Source organism: Trachypithecus francoisi, unplaced genomic scaffold (genome assembly GCF_009764315.1).
Source record: "Trachypithecus francoisi isolate TF-2019V2 unplaced genomic scaffold, Tfra_2.0 Lachesis_group2, whole genome shotgun sequence".
In the NCBI taxonomy this organism is placed as follows: domain Eukaryota; kingdom Metazoa; phylum Chordata; class Mammalia; order Primates; family Cercopithecidae; genus Trachypithecus; species Trachypithecus francoisi.
Window position 1 is genome coordinate 22,589,808 of NW_022681465.1, and position 13,530 is coordinate 22,603,337.

Below are 13,530 nucleotides of genomic sequence, written 5' to 3' on the forward strand. Positions count from 1 at the left end.
GTAGAGGACCCGAATCAGACCTGAGTCCATGGGGACCGAGTCCATGGGGCTTTTGCTTTTTTCTGCCACCACCAAAACTGCAAGGGGGGTTCTCCGCAGAGTTTCCTTGTTACCCCTCAAACTTCCAAGGGGAGTTCGAGATCCTGCAGGAATAAACTTTGAGGGCCCTGCTTTTTCAAAAATTGGTGACAGGCCGTTTGCCCCCTGCAGCAATAAAAATCCACACCAGCAAAGAGAAAGCTGATGGGGCAGGGAAAAGGTGCCAGGACCACAGGGCTGCCCAGAGGGTGGGCAGAGGACCGGGCAGGGTGCTGCATCTCGGGTTTGCCCTCTGTCAGTGTGCCGTGCACAGAGCAGATGCTCAGCCCAGGTAACAAGGACAGCGCTCCAGGTGAGGCTGCACTGACCATCAAGTGAGGGCATTAACCATGGCCCAGCTGGGCTGCCGTCCTCTCCCATCTCCTCCCCACCACCCCCATTTGAAAGACAATGCTAGGCTGGTGCAGTGGCCCATGCCTGTAATCCAAGCACTTTGCAAGGCCAAGGCAGTCAGATCATTTGAGGTCAGGAGTTCCAGACCAGTCTAGACAACATGGTGAAAGCCCATCTCTACTAAAAATACAAAACTTAGCTGGGTATGGTGGTGCACGCCTGTAATCCCAGCTACATGGGAGGCTGATGGAGGAGAATCGCTTGATCCCAAGAGGAGGAGGTTGCAGTGAGCCAAGATCGTGCCACTGGACTCCAGCCTGGGCGACAGAATGAGACTCCCATCTCAAAAAAGAAAGAGAGAAAGAAAGGAAAGAAGGAAGGAAGGAGGGAGGGAGGGAGGGAGGAAAAGAAAGAAAGAAAAGAAAGAAAGAAGAAAGACAATGCCAGTTGCAAATGCTCACCGGCAACATTCAGAATTGATTTTCTTGGTCTTGGTGGGGAGTGCTGGGCTGACCACAGTGAGCTCCATCTCCTGCACCCGCCCCCTGAAGATTCTGACTCCTGGTAAAGGAAACCGAGGACAGGCAGGTGCTGCTTCTTGGGCTGCAGTAGAGGTAAGGCCTGGGGTGCACTGACAGCCCCCAGATGACTCTGCCTCATGGGTGGGGAGCTCAGCTGCAGTGGCTGAATGTACTGGTGAAAGGTGCACATTTCAGCCATGCCGCAACATGAGTCTGGTGGCTGCTGGCATGAGCCAATGGTCCTGTGGTCACTGGGAGGCCGGCACTGCAGCTGTCTGCAGCTTCCAGAGTGGAGCCACACTCCTTACAGCGTTGCCCTGACCCAAATCAATAGTGCTGGCGGGGAGTCAAGAGATGATTTATTCGACTGTCTCACCATTTCAATGATGTGGATCTGTGGTAACTGAATAGAGATGGATCTACCTGAATATAGGAAAAAAATTAATGCAAATACCCCAGTTTGTGCGATTTTGTGTGGAACCACTCTTTAGAAGTTCTTAATGGGCGAATGCTTAATCAGATCATTAATCGAAAGTATAGCTAAGCAGAATACAATACCATCGTGATAAATGTGGCTGGCTCGGGAGGAGGAGAGGGCGAGCTAGGCTGACTCCGACTTGTCTGTCCTAAGGGGTGGCTGTGCGTGGCACTGGAGAGAGACAGAGCAGCAGTGCTGGGGGCTGGTGTGGGGACACAGAGGTTGCATCCTGGGCTGGTGCATGCCCTGGATGGTAGCCAGGCCTCTCCCCAGGCCCTTGCCGGGTGTCCTCAGTGCTGTCAACCACTCCGGGCGTCTGTCTGCCTTGCAACCCTTGGCTCTCTGCCTTCTGGAGTCATCCTTCCCCTGGTTCCCCTTCTTCCCCTCTGGCTGATCTGCTCCTGCCCCATCTGCCCAGAGTGACTCTGATCTCACCTCCTCTTTCCAGAAAATTAAAGAGATCACCTACATGCACTCAGAAGGCATCCTGGCTGGGGAGCTGAAGCACGGGCCCCTGGCACTGATTGACAAGCAGATGCCGGTCATCATGGTCATCATGAAGGATCCTTGCTTTGCCAAATGCCAGAATGCCCTGCAGCAAGTCACGGCCCGCCAGGTGAGGGCTCTCCACTGGACTGGGCCAGCTCTCTCCTGCTTTTCTGCACGCATGCCCACCTCACCACTTCTGCCAGTACCAGCGATGGATGGTCTGGCCAGCGAGTGGCTGTGAGCGCACACCCTCCCCGGGCCCCCTTGTGAGGAGTACACACCCTTGGAAAGGAACTGGTCAGCCTGCAGCTGTCCCACACAGCTCTTTGACGGGGCCCAGGTCCCACACTGCCGTGAGCAGCGCCAGATGCTGGCCTGGAGCTCAGGGGAGGGGCTCCTGGTGGAGATCCCCGGGGCAGGGTTTCCCCCGGTTCTGCAGCCAGGCAGCTCTGATGTGAACTACCTGGAGTTAGGCCAGATCTCACAGGGCAGGGGCACGGCTTTCCAAAGACTGCCCTTGATTCAGGCACCTGTTGCAAGCCAGGGAACCACCCGTACTTCTGAGCAACTGACTATGAATCCAGGGATTCCCACTCTCCAAGTTCAATAATTTTCTAGAATGACTCAGAGAGCTCAGGAAATCACTATCCTATTACAGTTTTCTTATAAAAATCACAGCCAACCCCAAACAAGGGACCCATAGTTTGAGAGCCCCAAATGTGAAGTTTGTGTCCTCAGGAGTGTCACCCTCCGGGCACGTCACTGTGTGTCTCCAGGGAGCTCCCCCGAGCTGCCAGCTTCAGTGTCTGGAGTTTGTATTGTGGTTTTATTAAATAGGCAGGACAGAGTGAACCACTGGCCATGTGATTGAACTCAGTGGGCAGCCCCACTTTTGTCCTTGGAGGTTGGGAGATCAGGCTGACAGGCTCGTCTCAAAGCCCCACCCCTCTAATCATGTGGCTGGCTTTCTGGCAGGGTGAGACCCCATCCTGGGACTATCTGCAGGCCCACCACGAATCGTCACCTTAGCATACAGTCAGGTATAGTCCAAGGGACCTCCCATAAATAACGAAGACGCTTCTGTCACATGGGAAGGTTCAGAGGGTGGGAGCTCCCTTCCTGGAACCGGCCACAAAGACCAACCAAATGCTTTGTGCACAGCAGCTGCCCTGAGGTAGGAGGGCAGAGTTCATGAAGTTTCAGGGAGATGAAATCCAACAAGGTGCCCCATCCAGATGTCACCACCCCTGGCTCAGCACAGAGGTCAGTGTGAGGGGATAAAACACAACTGCATCATTTCCCCACTTAAAACCCTCCCATACCTTCCTGTCAAGCCGCAGGTAAGCCTTCCCTGGTAAGGAGATCGCCATCCTGCTGCATCATTTGGCACCCCCATTTGTGCCTTGCCAAGAGCAGGGCAGACTCACTCCTAAGTCTAGAGGGGCTCATAGTCTAGTGGTGGAAAACAAAAACCTGCCTTTTTGTCCTGCGTTATCTGGCCCTTTCCTCCTGCTTCAGTGAGTTCCAGGCACTCCAGCTTTCCTTCTGCTTCCCACTCATGCTGCGCCCACACCCGCCTCCAGGTCTTGCGCTGGCTGTTCCTGCTGTCTGGAATGCTCTTGCCACAGAATGCTCTGCCGAGAGTTGGCCTCATCATTTAGGGCTCAATCCAGATGTCTCCTGTTTTTGAGAGAGCCTCGGAGACCTCACCCGTCTCCCAATCACATTATCCTGTTTTCTTGCCTTGGTGGCATGTCTGTGGAATTCATCTTTATTTCTTGGTGTCCTTGTCTAGGTGTTTGTTTTCCACCCACTAGACTACGAGCCCCGCTAGACTTAGGAGTGAGTCTCCCCTGCTCTCGGCAAGGCACAAATGGGTGCCACATGATGCAGCAGGGTGGCGATCTCCTTGTCAGGGAAGGGGAAGAAACCCACCAAAAAGCCTCAGATACTTTATCCTTTCCAAGCATTTGTGTCCCACACGTACCGCCTCACCCAGGATTCCAGCAAATGCAAAAGAGGACTGTTCTCATCACAGTCCGGTAGCTTCCAGATCCTCCGCATGCGTCCAGGATTGCTGCTTTCAGAGATGATCTATTTTATGATCCCATTTCTCTGCTCCAGGGTCGCCCCATTATACTGTGCACCAAGGACGATATTGAAAGTTCCAAGTTTGCGTATAAGACCATCGAGCTGCCTCACACTGTGGACTGCCTCCAGGGCATCCTGAGCGTGATTCCGCTGCAGCTGCTGTCCTTCCACCTGGCTGTGCTCCGAGGATATGACGTACGTCTGAAAACTGCACCTAACAGCAGAGAGGAGAGACATAGCCCCAAAGTTCCTTTGTGTTCTTTAAATACTTAAATAGTCATAGAATAAATAATTTTATTTAAAGTAGCTTTCTTTTTCTTTTCTTTTTTTTTTTTGAGACGGCATCTCGCTCTGTTGCCCAGGCTGGAGTGCAGTGGCACAATCTTGGCTCACTGCAAGCTCTACCTCCCAGGTTCACGCTATTCTCCTGCCTCAGCCTCCCGAGTAGCTGGGACTACAGGCGCCCGCCACCAGGCCTGGCTAATTTTTTTGTATTTTTAGTAGAGACAGGGTTTCACTGTGTTAGCCAGGATGGTCTTGATCTCCTGACCTTGTGATCTGCCCACCTCGGCCTCCCAAAGTGCTGGGATTACAGGTGTGAGCCACCACGCCTGGCCTAAAATAGCTTTCTTTTTAAAGCAGCTTATAGCACCTCCTGCCCCCCAAAACAAGCTGGAAACTGTAAAATGTATAGAGAAGATCATGGCACTAAACTATAACCTGGCCAGGTGAGGCAGCTCACACCTGTAATCCCAACACTTTGGGAGGTCAAGGTGGAAGTATTGCCAGGAGTTTGAGACCAATCTGGGCAATATAGCAAGACCCTGCCTCTATAAAGAAAATTTTAAAAATTAGCCTGATGTATGTACCTGGAGTCCCAGCTACTTGTGGGGCTGAGGTGGAAGGATCACTTGAGCTCAGGAGTTCAAGGCTTCAGTGAGCTCGGATCACGCCACTGCACAGGGTGGGCAGCAGGAATGAGACTCTGTTTCAAAACAAAAAACCAGAAACAACCTCATCACCCAGAGGCAATGTCAATTAGCAAATGTAGTGTTTTAGTCCAGGTTTTTCCTGTGCATGTGAGTTTTTAAAAAAAAATATTTAATATTATGTCAAGGATAAAATGTTTGCATTTTCCTTCTATTGTTATATTGCAAGTGTTTTCTTACATCTTTATGAGCTTGTTATATGTAGCATTTAATCATTACATAATATTACACCACAATCTTATAATATGATTTTCTTAATGTTTACTTAGCCAATCTTCTACTATTTAAGCTGTTCCCAGTTTTTTGTCTTCATAAATAACACAGCAGTGAACATATTTGTACATACAATGTTGCCCCACATTTAAGATTTGTCCTGGCCGGGTGCGGTGGCTCACGCCTGTACTCCCAGCACTTTGGGAGGCCGAGGTGGGTGGATCACAAGGTCAGGAGATCGAGACCATCCTGGCTAAAATGGTGAAACCCTGTCTCTACCAAAAATACAAAAAATTAGCTGGGCTTGGTGGCGGGAGCCTGTAGTCCCAGCTACTCAGGAGGCTGAGGCAGGAGAATGGCGTGAACCCAGGAGGCGGAGCTTGCAGTGAGCTGAGATCGCGCCACTGCACTCCAGCCTGGGTGACAGAGCGAGACTTCTGTCTCAAAAAAAAAAAAAAAAAAGATTTATCCTTAATATAACAAATGAGCTATGATCTAACATTTTGGACTCCTAACATATATTGCCAAATTATGTTCCAGAAAAGAACCAATTTATTATCTCACAGCAAGTAAGAACACACAGTTCATAGAACAAAGAAATAGAAGTTTTATTACAATTTTATTTTGAAGCTTTTAAAGATACATAACAATACAAAGAATATAATGAATACCTGAATATGTACATATCATCCAGAGCTGACATTTGCTAACATGTTTTCATATGTGTTTCATCTTTTAAAATATCTAAATGTAGTAAGACATTGCAGATACCAGATACAGTAGAAACCTACTTTTTTTTTTTTTTTTTTTTTCTGAGACGGAATCTCGCTCTGTCACCCAGGCTGGAGTGCAGTGGCACAATCTCGGCTCACTGCCATCTCTGCCTCCTGGGTTCAAGTGATTCTCTGCCTCAGCCTCCTGAGTAGGTGGGACTACAGGTGCGCACCACCATTCCCAGCTAATTTTTTTGTATTTTTAGGAGAGACAGGGTTTCACCATGTTTGTCAGGCTGGTCTTGAACTCCTGACCTGATGATCCACCTGCCTCGGCGTCCCAAAGTGCTGGGATTACAGGCGTGAGCCACCGCACCCGGCCCAGTAGAAGCCTACTTATGAACCATTCCTATATTTCCTTCCCACTCTACCCTAAATGAATTAGTCACATGGAATTCATATATATTTTTACAAGAAAAATGAATTTTTAACAGTATACATCAAGTTACCTGTGTTTAAAAGCATGAACCATATTCTTTAAATCATGTTAACAGATCATGACACACATCAGGTACACAATAAATGTTTATTGAGGGACTAAACCTTAAACAGTTAAATGAAGCTTCTGGACTAAGGAAGCTGCTTCCAAGATGCAGGTCTCTAGGTTGGTGACTATGGTGAAGGTCTGTCTCCTTGTTTTTAAGTACTCTGAAAATTGTCTTTGAGAGGTAGCATGTTGCTGAGATCTTCAGGGTCCTGAACAGCCACTTTTTTTCGTTTTAGGTTGACTTCCCCAGAAATCTGGCCAAGTCTGTAACTGTGGAATGAGGATGAGACCGTGACAAGACCATCACCACCTTTCCTCTGATTCCAGACCTGTCCCAACAGCAGGGATGCTACATGGGAAGAGAAGTGGGCATCCCACATATTCTGCGTGCTTCTGTAGAATTTGACAGCTTCCACGTGCCTTCTACCCAAGTGCTTTTGCTTACAGCAGATACTGTTTCTCTGTGTCCTGAAGTCGCCAGAGGAGAAGGGAATCATTGTTTACACATGGGGACCAGAGCAGACTTCTCCACTACTGTGCAATAGAGATACAGCTCTCTTCAGAGTAACTGTGAACCTTTTATAACCAACACTAGAGTTAGTTTTAAAAGACAAAATATTTATAATGACGATTGTATAGCTTTTAAGTTATTTTTCTAGTATGTGGCTTTCTGTAGCCGTGGTCACGCCCAAACTGTTCATCCAGCTACCCCTGCGCTGTGTCCTGGCTTGCTTCTGGCAGGTGGCATTCATCTCAGATGTGAGCACAAGGCATTGGCCCTCCAGACTCCTTTCTCCTTTTCTTTCCTGTCTAGGCTGCTCCTGAATCCTGTTACGTGACATCCATGAAGCCCCTCAGCACCCATCTGTGCTTCCTATAAGTCCAGTTGAAATCTCAACCTCCTTCCACACTTTTTTCTCGTGTGTGGCCCAGATCCCTCCCCGTCTCCAACTTCTGTTGAATCTGATCACAGCTCTTTTTAGGCCCAGGCAGCATTTTGGTCCCTGCTCCTTGCCCATATAGTAAAACAGCTTGAAATATCCCATGCAAGAGAGTAGTTTCAAGTGGGTGACTCTGCTCTCGATTTAAATGCGTGCACAATCAGAGTACTATGCAATTTTACGACAATAAAGAACATACCATTTTTTGTGTGTGTTTGCATTTTGTTAACCTCATTCTTTTTGTGTACTTTGGATTTTGAGGACTGTGCAGGAGCTCGGCCGTGTTTGGAGGGGCAGCCCTATTTGTTAGTAACCATTGGCCTCTTCCACACCTGAGACCTATGGGTTTCTAGTAGGAAAACGAGGGCTGTTTTCTAGGATACAACAAATGCAAGAGATCTGGGACTCAGCAGAGGGGCCACTGAACCTGGAAGGGGTTGGCCAGAACCTGGAGACAGCACAGAGGGCTGAAACTCTCTCACAGAGGGCTGAAAATTTTTCCCCAATTAACCTGTTACAGTCCCTGGTTTCATTAATACAATCAGACAAGAAGATTGAAAGCCAGAGAGTTCAAAGTTTTGTGAAGTCGGAACTTAGGCTCCCTACGTAAGTGCTATCACACACACCCTGAATGATGTCTTCATGACAACTGATGTGTGTCGCACTCGTATCTCATTAAATTCCGTTCAGGATTACCTACGGGCTACTCAGCAAATTTCCATCCCCTCCTCCGCCCTCACGTGTATCACAGGGGCTGGAAACGTGGGAACTACATTTCCAGGTTGTCCACCAGTGAGAGGCATTCATGGGAAACCTGGAAGACAGCTGAGTGGCAGAAACCATTTTGTGTTTCTCTCTGGCAGAAGCAGACAGAAATGTGGCTTCAGCAAATGGAGGGTTCTGCTATGGCCCTTGGGTGCTGCCCAAAACGCACCCACCTCAGCATCCCAGGCAGCGGTGACCATGAGCAGAGGTTTCCTGTGGCTCCTCTAAAATCCCAACTCTGGAGAGCTGGCAGGAACCAGGCGCTGCAGGGGCTTTTCCTGACTTCTGTCCTCCACGTCCTGGGTCAGTCCCAGGGAAATGGCTAGAATGGTTTCTGTCCTACTCATCAATCCATGACCAATACGACTTCGAAGATGAGGAGACGACAAACCAGCCAGAACATTTTTCTCCGGACAACACCTAGAAAGTGTCTTTCATCCTTATGCCCAAGAGGCGACGGCCATTCTGACTTCCGTGCTAATTATTCCCTTGCTTTTCTTTATAGTTCCACCTGTGTATCTATCCCCAAATACCCTGTCTAGTTCGAAAGTGGAGGGCGAGCGCACACTGGTTGTGCAAGGAGAGGGTGGCACTGCCTCCGCTGGAGGGAGGCTCCCGGAGGTGAGCAGATCAGTCTCCAGGTCGTGGTCTGACTCCCACTTCTCTGGGAACTGACAAGGCCCCTCCTGGGGAAGTCGTGAGCCAGGTCTCGAGGGAGTCTTGGGCTCAGCACACTCAGGCACCTGGCAGGGCCAAGGTGGGGACCATGCAGCAGAAGTATGGTCAGAGGGAGGGGGCTGCCCGGTATTTCCTGCTTCTAAGCTCACCATGGCCTGCCTTCAGCTCTCTGTGGGGGGAAAGCTGGGAGCTTCTGTGAGTGTTGTGTGTCCTCAGCAGAGGATGGGAGCGCCCCTCATTGGCACATGGCCAAGCCAAGTACTGCCGAGAACCTAGACCCTAGGTCTTCATCTTCGGTGAGCTGTGGGGGAGGACTGGGGTGCGGCTTCTTAGCCAGGGCCACTCAAAATCTAGGAGTCCCCCAAGGTCATGGCCGTGGGAACCGTGGATCCAGGGCCCCTGAACACCCTCCTATCCTCCCAGTCAAGTCGCTCCATCTGCCTCCTAAACGGGCTTTGGGAGGAAGGCCCAGGTGTCTCCTCAAGGTGAAGAGCTACTGATGTCAACTCCCTGCAGGGAGCTGAGCTGGGGCCGTGGCTACTGCCTTCCCTGAAAATGGGCAGGAGCCACCTGCAGGGAGTCTGTTAGCCTGTCTCAGGTTTAACTCCTGACTTAATTTCTAACAGGGGAGGCTGCTGTCCTGTAACTCTGGGGGAGGGGTTTCATTTGCTCCACCTGTAGGGAGAACGGTGCTCTCACCTCACATGACACTTGGCCCTTTTTGCATTATGGTGACCACTGATGACCGTATACCTGGCCATCGAGTGACTGGCTGTACTGTCTCACAGGTCAGAGTGGGGCCGGAAACAACTGGGCCAGGGGGCACTACACAGAAGGCGCGGAGCTGATGGAGTCAGTGATGGACGTTGTCAGAAAGGAGGCTGAGAGCTGTGACTGCCTGCCGGGTTTCCAGCTGACCCACTCCCTGGGTGGGGGGACGGGGTCTGGGATGGGTACCCTTCTGCTCAGTAAGATCCGGGAGGAGTACCCAGACAGGATCATAAACACATTCAGCATCCTGCCCTCTCCCAAGGTGTCAGACACGGTGGTGGAGCCCTATAATGCCACCCTCTCGGTCCACCAGCTCATAGAAAATGCAGACGAGACCTTCTGTATAGACAACGAAGCGTTATACGACATATGTTCCAGGACCCTAAAACTGCCCACGCCCACCTATGGTGACCTGAACCACCTGGTGTCTGCCACCATGAGCGGAGTCACCACGTGCCTGCGCTTCCCAGGCCAGCTGAATGCTGACCTGTGGAAGCTGGCCGTGAACATGGTCCCGTTTCCCCGACTGCATTTCTTCATGCCTGGCTTTGCCCCATTGACCAGCCGGGGCAGCCAGCAGTACCGGGCCCTGACGGTGGCTGAGCTTACGCAGCAGATGTTTGATGCTAGGAATATGATGGCCGCGTGTGATCCCCGCCATGGCCGCTACCTAACGGCGGCTGCCATTTTCAGGGGTTGCATGCCCATGAGGGAGGTGGATGAACAAATGTTCAACATTCAAAATAAGAACAGCAGCTACTTCGCTGACTGGCTCCCCCACAACGTCAAAACGGCTGTCTGTGACATCCCACCCCGGGGGCTAAAAATGTCAGCCACCTTCATTGGTGGCCATCCAGGAACTCTTCAAGCGTGTCTCAGAGGAGTTTACTGCAATGTTCTGGCGCAAGGCCTTCCTCCATTGGTATACCGGCGAGGGGATGGATGAGATGGAATTTACCGAGGCGGAGAGCAACATGAACGACCTGGTTTCTGAGTATCAACAGTATCAGGATGCCACGGCCGAGGAGGAGGAGGAGTTTGAGGAGTATGCGGAGGAGGCCTAGAACTTTCCTTTTCTAGGTAAAGGGGGGAAGCAGTGTGGATTCTTTACTGTGTTCTGACTGCCATGTGTCACTATGCACTTGTTCGTGTCTTCACCTCTCCTCCTGCTGCATTTTAAAGCATTTTTATAGTATACGATTTTGCCTAATAAAGTATTCTCATAGCATCTGGCTTCACCTCCAACTTTCCTATGGGCCCTCCTCCGGCTACGGCTGCCAGGTGCGCACAGTTCTGCAAGGCTGAAGCTGTCTGGGTTTGTCGCGTGCCAAGGAACAAGCATTCCAGTGGCTCCAGGAGGGGTCGGCATGGGCTGTGGACATGGCAGGCAAACTTCATATGAACCTGGGGATGCCCTGGGCCTTGGGCGGCTACGTGGTGGAAAACCTGTTTTGAAGGCAAGCCTTGGCTTATCCCATGTTCCCCTTCTAGGGGACCAGCTGGCCCTCTGTTTCTGGAACTTTAAAAGTGGTCAGTGACCCTGGTGGACAATGTCCCCAAAGTCCCATCTCAGGGTAGGAATGTGGTCAGACAGCTGGCTCTGAACCAGCAATGAAGGGTGGGCAAGTAGGACCCCAGCCACTCCATCACCATGACGGCCTGGCTGTGTTTGTGTGGCCTCATTCTCTTGAGGGGGGCATGGGTTATCTGGCAGGGACTGGTGGGCAGAAAATAAGCCCAGTGTATACTCACATGCACTGACCCTTGTGCAGAAGGGGATTAGGTCCTGGGGGCCATAGATGGTGGCTGCTGGGCCTGTGTGCTCGGGGCAGTCTCTCCAGAGGCACAGATGGGGTTTCTGAACAGGACCTGGGGAGACGGGCAGCTGCTCACAATGCTGCTTCCCCCAACTGGCAGCCAGTGAGAAAAACGCCTGAGTGGAGGTCTGACCTGCCCCAGTCTGGAGGGCTGATGCTCTCTGGAAAGGTGGCTAATGCGTACTGTCTGCTGTCTCCCTGTCCCCCACTCCAAAACTTCAGGGCAAAAATAACCCAAGATTGTCAGGATGAGACTGGTGAGGGTGGCACCTTTGGGGATAGGCCCTTTAGCCTGGCAGTCTCCTCCCCAGGCTTCTCTGGAGCCTGGACTTCAAAGCCTGCTTTGGGGAAGCTGTCAAATAAGAGATGTGTGTGTGAGCTGGGTGCCGGGCAGCATGCATGGACGGTGCTCTTCTACCTGGCTCTTGTAGAACTTGTCCATGGCCTATGTGATGGTCTCTTGGTAATTCCCACTCCCACCCCATCACACAGATAAGATGAAGCCAGCATAGCCTGGGGGTGGGCCGATGTGTAAGTTCTACCCCAGGTCCCCTGGGCATACCCACCTGCTTCCGACATGTCGGGGAAACAGGTGAGGCCCCTTTTTGTTCTCTGAATGTTGGCAATGGTCTATTCCAGCCAAATGGGAATGAGCAGGCAGGAGAGTACCTCATCTTGAAAGAAGTGGCTCCTGGAAGCAGCTGGGAGGGGGCAGAGGTCCCCCATACTCCCCCCCAACCTGTTCTCAGAGCAGAAAAAAGGGCCTCTGTGACAGCCCTGCTCAGTGGCTCTCACTCTGAGGGGTGTCCTTGCCCAGCCCAGGTGCGCACCCATCTGAGATGGCCTTGCATGGACCTGGTTGGGAAAGTTCAGCTGTAGCAACCACTGGAACCTGCCCACACCTAGTGTCTCCACTCACGCGTGGGGCTAGATGTTCCTCCCTCCTGTAGTGGTACAGCCAGAGTGGCAGAGGGGGCAAGTCACTGCTGCAGTTCCCACGTGGGTCTGAGTGGGGGTCAGCCTGGGTGCACATGTATTTCCCAATTACCTGGTTCCATCTGGGGGCTTCATGAACAGGAGTGGTGCTTTTCCAGGCCTCTTTTGCATATACCAGCTACAGGCCCAGGTTTCCCGTTTCTGGAGCCCCTCTTCCAGCCTGGCAAGCGTGGCGTGTTGTAGGGGAAGGACATCAAGCCTATAGGCAGCAGAACCTGTCTGGGTATGTTCTCTACCCCTGGAAGCCCTGGTTGTTTACCTCTTTGGGTGAGAGTTGGCTTAGGATCTCAACATTCTTGAAGGACTTCAGAACTATACAGACAGTGGCTCAGGAGGCAGCAGGGGCTGGGACTGGCAGGTAACCAGTGTAGTGGGGGTTGTAGGGCTCAGTTTGGTCTTACAGGGAATTCAGGGAGGCTCGGATTTGCTGAAGCTATAGACGAGCTTGGGCTTGGATATGGAAACAGCATAGAGCAGAGGCCCTTCAGCACGCTGGGCTCTGAGATGCACCTGGTCCACCCACAGGTGTTCCCCACCTGGAGCACAGCTGTGGATAGAAGCCGGGAAAGCTGTGGAGGGAAGAGGAGGAGGAGGAGGGAGTCTCAGGGCAGCCCCAGCAGCCAGGCAGGGCCTCTGCAAGTGAGAGGCAGATCCAGCCTGTTGGCCACTTAGCAGCTGCTTGGCCAGCGGCAAACCACCTGACCTCTGTTCACCAGTAAATGGGGGTTGCAGAAGGACTTTCCTTCTGGGACTTCTGAAGCTCGAAGGGGCAGCACACACCACGTGCTGAGAAAGCACCAAACTCAGGCAAGCTTCTCCAAGAGCACCTCATCAGATTAGCATCCAACCTGTACAGGACACCATCGAATCTCCCCATCCCTCCTTCCAGCTGAAGAAACCAACCCGTACAGGACACCATCAAATCTCCCCATCCCTCGTTCCAGCCAAAGAAACCAACCTGTACAGGACACCATCAAATCTCCCCATCCCTCCTTCCAGCTGAAGAAACCAACCCGTACAGGACACCATCAAATCTCCCCATCCCTCCTTCCAGCCGAAGAAACCAACATGTACAGGACACCATCAAAT

General features: G+C 51.5%; 2 protein-coding genes across 3 annotated transcripts in view; both read left to right on the forward strand.

Annotated features, from left to right (window-relative positions):
* Nucleotides 1-7,619, forward strand: part of GFPT2 (glutamine-fructose-6-phosphate transaminase 2) — a 52,830-nt gene extending 45,211 nt beyond the window's left edge. The window contains exons 17-19 of one of the 2 annotated variants that reach the window (XM_033178889.1): nucleotides 1,880-2,047; nucleotides 4,045-4,206; nucleotides 6,710-7,619. In XM_033178889.1, the coding sequence (XP_033034780.1) occupies nucleotides 1,880-2,047; nucleotides 4,045-4,206; nucleotides 6,710-6,754 (375 nt within the window). In that variant the 3' untranslated portion in view covers nucleotides 6,755-7,619. Of the gene's footprint in view, nucleotides 1-1,879; nucleotides 2,048-4,044; nucleotides 4,207-6,709 lie in introns of those variants that run through there. The other variant, XR_004429694.1, reaches the window with a different exon arrangement.
* A 1,849-nt stretch (nucleotides 7,620-9,468) lies between these two features.
* Nucleotides 9,469-10,917, forward strand: LOC117064808 (tubulin beta-8 chain-like). Its single transcript, XM_033178890.1, is given in 2 exon segments — nucleotides 9,469-10,474; nucleotides 10,476-10,917. Coding segments are annotated over 2 exon segments (987 nt in total). The 5' UTR covers nucleotides 9,469-9,704; the 3' UTR covers nucleotides 10,693-10,917.
* The last annotated feature ends 2,613 nt before the right edge of the window (nucleotides 10,918-13,530 follow it).